This window comes from Opisthocomus hoazin, chromosome 6 (assembly GCF_030867145.1).
Source record: "Opisthocomus hoazin isolate bOpiHoa1 chromosome 6, bOpiHoa1.hap1, whole genome shotgun sequence".
Lineage (NCBI taxonomy): Eukaryota > Metazoa > Chordata > Aves > Opisthocomiformes > Opisthocomidae > Opisthocomus > Opisthocomus hoazin.
The window spans coordinates 28,149,439-28,154,238 of record NC_134419.1 but is presented as its reverse complement, the minus strand read 5'-3'; the positions used below and the strand labels follow the sequence as shown (position 1 = coordinate 28,154,238).

At 45.6% G+C, this 4,800-nt stretch overlaps 1 protein-coding gene across 1 annotated transcript; it reads right to left on the bottom strand.

Annotated features, from left to right (window-relative positions):
* Nucleotides 1–363: 363 nt before the first annotated feature.
* Nucleotides 364–4,351, bottom strand: GLRX2 (glutaredoxin 2). The gene is made up of 4 exons (XM_075422351.1): nt 4,294–4,351; nt 3,726–3,795; nt 2,081–2,257; nt 364–1,523 (listed from the first exon to the last, which is right to left on the bottom strand). Exons 1-4 carry the CDS (start codon nt 4,338–4,340, stop codon nt 1,392–1,394), a joined length of 426 nt encoding a protein of 141 aa, XP_075278466.1. The 5' UTR covers nt 4,341–4,351; the 3' UTR covers nt 364–1,391.
* Between the last annotated feature and the right edge of the window lie 449 nt (nt 4,352–4,800).

Below are 4,800 nucleotides of genomic sequence, written 5' to 3'. Positions count from 1 at the left end.
TGTGTTTGCCTTGGTATGTCCTTGTAAACAATTTTAATAAGGAAGTGATGAAACTAGCAAAATACGGTAAACTGCAATAATAAAAATATAATGAGGTCAGTGTGTTAAACTATCTTATTACACATTAAAGATGCGCAGTGCAGGCAACTGTATACTAATGACTTTCTACAAATGATGCAGTTTAAACTGACTTCGAACCTGCATCACAAAAATGAAGCCGTCTATTTAAATGACTCTTGCGGTCCTAGTCATCTGGAGTTGAAGATAAATGTGATGCTTTTTTCTCTTGAGGAGGAAGAACGTAGTTTAGGTGCATGCAGTGCTGACAGCAATGGAAATAACAGGAGTCTTATCCACAAGGAGTAAAAATTCATTGACTAATGTTTTTATTCTAAACTGTGCACCTTTAGTAGTGTAATAATCCCTTTTACTGAAGAATGGGATATAATTTTCTACTTACTTATGAACTTTCTTGAAATAACCAAGAGTCTTGGCATTGCCTGTTCTGGCTTTGGATGTACACTGTACTAAACTATTGAATTTTAGACATTTCTTTTAGACATTTAACTGCAAGCTAAAATCGCTAGTAAACTGCATTCTGACTGTAGAATTTAAGTACTAAATAAACTCTATGCATATTAGACCCATTTTACTTGGTCTCATGATAGTGTTGGATTGATCATTACATAGTTTGTACCCACACAGTTCAGCGACAGCGAGCTGTCTGGCTCCCCTGGGAGGATATTCCTGAAGGACACTGCGTAGACTGATACTTCCTAGTGCAGAGTAAGATCAAAGCAATTACCTGCCCCCCTAAAGCCTCAAGAATCTTTATTCCCTTTTCCGTAACAACTGGACATACAACTTAGTAGCGAGGTGATCAGATGCTGAAATATGAGGGAGGAAGACACGCCTACAGCAGTATCACAACAAACTTGTCTTGCTTCGTACTTTCTTCATTATTACAGTTTGACATTGAGATATGAATTAAATTTAAAGGAACCATTAAATTAAACTGTCCATTTGTTGTAATTGTTGGAAGGAACAAAGCTAGAAAGCAAACTACTTGGCAGAAAAAAAGCCAGGATTCTTCGTGTACAGTCCATACTTCTGTGAAGCATAGTATCAAGGTGTACTAGCAGTAAAATGACATCTGTGTCTCATGCTTAGAGCCCTGAGAGTTACACGATGGTTTTTATCACCATTTTGGTTGTGGTAAAGCTGAATCAAGGACACCACGTAATTTGCCAAGTCCATGAAGTCTGTGTCAGAGAATAATTTATGATTCGGAAATCTATGGCGTGAAGTTGTCGAGGCCAGCTGGTGCAGTGCACCTTTGTGATCTTCGAACTTGTCTGAAATGCTGTTTATACATGGAAGACTCAGCTAAGCTAGATGTCTGTTTGGGATTTTCTTTTCATTTGACATTGATTAATTAATGGAAGCAGTTTGCCTTCCTCATGAAGCCGCTGAGTATCAGTAGCACCTCCAACAAAAGTCCCATTGACAAACACTCTTGGGACCTATCAAGAAAATTAGAATTGCAGTAGTTACTTGGAAAAAAGATAAAAACCTAAGCAGGCCCATATGGACTCTGTTATACAGACAATAGTTCTGTTCCTGTAGACACATATTTAATACTACTGTACAACTCATAATTTTCCTTAATATTTACAGAGATGGGAAACTTTGTTCATGTGCCCCTCAGAAGTGAGATAAAGTCACTGTATAGGAGGTTGTAATAAATTGAGTCAAGAGAGATTATGTAAAATAAAGAAGTTACAAAATAAGTGTTAAACACAGGGGAGTAAATAGGAAATATACAAATGAAAACTGACTTTGCTACTTCAATTATCTTGGTGGCACTTCGGAAAAGATCACCTCAGAGGGACAGCCAGAGGGTCTCAAGAGGAAGAGACGGTACAGAACCCTTCTGCAGTACTTTGTCTTTCATTTAAGAGCTTGTATCCCGAGTTGACTTGTCTCACAAAAATGAAGAACTTGATGCGGTCATGACCCATGAGGAACAGTGTAGTGTAAGTTCTTACTTTGCTTGTTACATGTAAGAAAATATACTTACTGTTCTGCCACCAGTCATCTGTTCGAGAATGTCTTGGAACTGACTGCCGTTTGTATTCATGTCCAGTTCTACAGCTGTGTAATTGACATTCAGACTCTCAAAAAGTTTTTTTGCCATTTTGCAGTAGACGCATGTTGTTTTAGAGAAAATCACCACACAGTTGTCTGAAATGATCTCCTGTATGTTCAAAAGAATGTTCAAGTCAGCATGCTTTGTCAGTGTATTTTAACAGTATCGAACCGTCATGAAAACAAATACATAAGTTAAAAATCTGCTATTATGGTAACAAATACAGGAAAACTACTCTGTAAAAGGCGTTCTGAGGTATTTTTAACTGGGACAGCTGAGGAGTTCCCAGTTATGCTACAGCGATGGCTGGCTACTTCTGAAGAATCTTCCAAACCACTTTATTTGCAGTTTTCTAAGGTGAAGTGAAAAGCTAGTTTAGCTTCTAAATTTTCCCTACTTCTTATCTAAAGCCACAAGAATCTTAAGACAAGGAATGAACTACTTTTCTTTAAAAACAAGGAGCTAACAGTGACTTCTATCAAGGCATCTGTCAAGAAGATACCTTTACCTGTATGATAGGTGCAAAATTTATCTACCCCATGTTTGTTCTGGAGACCTCTGTGGTGGCCTAGCTCCTCCTGGGATGCATCCTATACTTTCACATCAGAATAAAAATTGCTTCCCACCTGACTACCAAGAAAGTCAGGGGGCTCTTGACCTCAAAAAGTGCAGCTGCACTTGGCCCGATCCCACCGAGCGTCTACGCACAAGTGCAGTACGCAGAGAGGTGCACTTTCAGCAGTTAGCAGAACTACATGGAAAAGAAAGTGACTCCTCCAGCTCCAGTTAAGCTTTTCAGTAAAAGGTGGGCTCTATTGTTTGAGTAGAATACCTGGACTCCATTAAAACTTCGCAGTATGTAGCTTTCAGGAATGCTATGATCATCTTCTTGTAGGAGCAGAGAAATCAAGGGGAGTTGGCAGTAACAATCTCTACCAGAAGCACTGCTGGCACCTACGAAGCCGTGTATGAGCTGCACTTGACTCCGAAACTGAGCAGAGGGATTGTGGAGCACGTGGTACAAGTGCCGGGCAACGGCGCCAACCCTGAACCCCCTTTTGCTCTGCAGTCACAGACCTCCTACGGTCTGCCAGTCAAGCTGCATCTCCTTAAATTACTGAGTACAGCTTTCCCTGTCCGTAAGGCAAACAGGACAGGCCGGTGGCAAGCAGAGTGACACAAAGGGTTCCGAGTGGAGAAAGCGATACCCCCGTTACTTTACTGTAAATTCAAGGTGATTTCAGGCTGTCATTTAGTACCAGTAAATTTACTTTAAAAATCAACATATTCTTTAAATATTTACTTTACTTAACATCAGTCATTTTACAAGGTTTAATCCCCAATACTGATAGCAGTACTGAACTTCAGCATAGGTCTGACAAAAAGTGTAAAATGGATGCAGCCTCGGAAGAGCAGGTCCCAGGGCTGAGGATAAACAATGCTGCTGGCATTACTTAACAAACATAAGAATCAGGTTCAACATGCAGAATTATTTACAGGATTTTAGAAGAGCTTTTAAGTAACTATGGCTTTTAGAAACGTTGAAAATAAGTAAGAACTGCATAAATAACGTTACCTGTATTTGATTTGCAGCAGCAGCATCAGACAATCCTACAGAAGCGGACAGACTATTCCCCATTCTAAAACTAAAAAGAAATTAAAAGTCAGATACAGCCTTCAAACAAACGATGCATTTTACAGTTCACAAATTAAAGGATGGCTTCACGCTGTTTTGTTTAAATATTTAATGTGATTTCTCCACTGCATGTAAGTGTACGTCAGCTGCAACACCTGCAGGAAGGCGACAGTAGAGAGATGTGCGTTGCAGACTGTAAGAATAACCAGCACGGCTGCCTCTACCAGAGAAAGACTTTTTTTCCCCCCAACTCTAATACAGATGCAGGCGTCAGATCTGACACCGGGCTGTATCCAACGCCACAACCCGCCTCCAACAGCGGCGACCACGCTCGTTTGCATCCAAGGAGCGGTGAGGCCGCCACGTCCCGAGTCCAGCCGGGACCCCTCCAGCCCCGGCCCTGGGGGGCCGCTCCTCCGAGCCGTGCGTTCTAAGGGCACGGTGACAGAGAGCGGCCTCGGCCCCTCGGTCCCCCCGGTCCCCCCGGTGCCCCAGCCCCGGCCCGCACCGCCACAGCCCCACCGCCGCCCGCCGCAGCGCCCCCTGCACTGCCATGGCCGCCAAGGGGAAGGGGCGGGGCTTCCCCGCAGTCCTCCCGGCGGTCTGGACACGCTGGTAGGCCCCCGCACCGCCTCCCGGGGGAGCGTGCGGCTGCCCGCCGCGCTGCCGGCGGCGCCGAGCGGCAGCCGCGGGGACAGGAGCGGCACCGAGCGGCGAAGAAAGCGGGGCGGGGGTGGCTCTAGGGGCGGTGGGCCGGGGCGAGAGGCACCCGGGCTGCGGGGACGAGGCCCGGCGGGGCGGGGACGCAGGCGGCGACGGGCCGTTTGCCTGAGGAAAAAGCGCTCCGGAGCTGCGGCCGGGGGGGAGCGAGGACGGCCCGAAGCGCTTCGTCAGCCGGGCGGCCGGCGGGAGGGGGCGGAGGCGGAGGGGCTTCCCTGCGGGCGCCGGGGAAGGGGGGTGTCCCGCCGCGTGGGGTTGGCCCGCAGGTGCGGGGGTTTCGGCGGTGCCTTTGCTT

Excerpts from the sequence above, each read along its gene's own strand:
- GLRX2 (XM_075422351.1), bottom strand. The coding sequence starts at position 4,340 with ATGGCAGTGCAGGGGGCGCTGCGGCGGGCGGCGGTGGGGCTGTGGCG. Across the intron at positions 2,258-3,725 it reads CTGCTGCAAATCAAATACAG|GAGATCATTTCAGACAACTG; the intron begins GTAACGTTATTT and ends TTGAACATACAG. Across the intron at positions 1,524-2,080 it reads AGATGACTGGTGGCAGAACA|GTCCCAAGAGTGTTTGTCAA; the intron begins GTAAGTATATTT and ends TTTTCTTGATAG.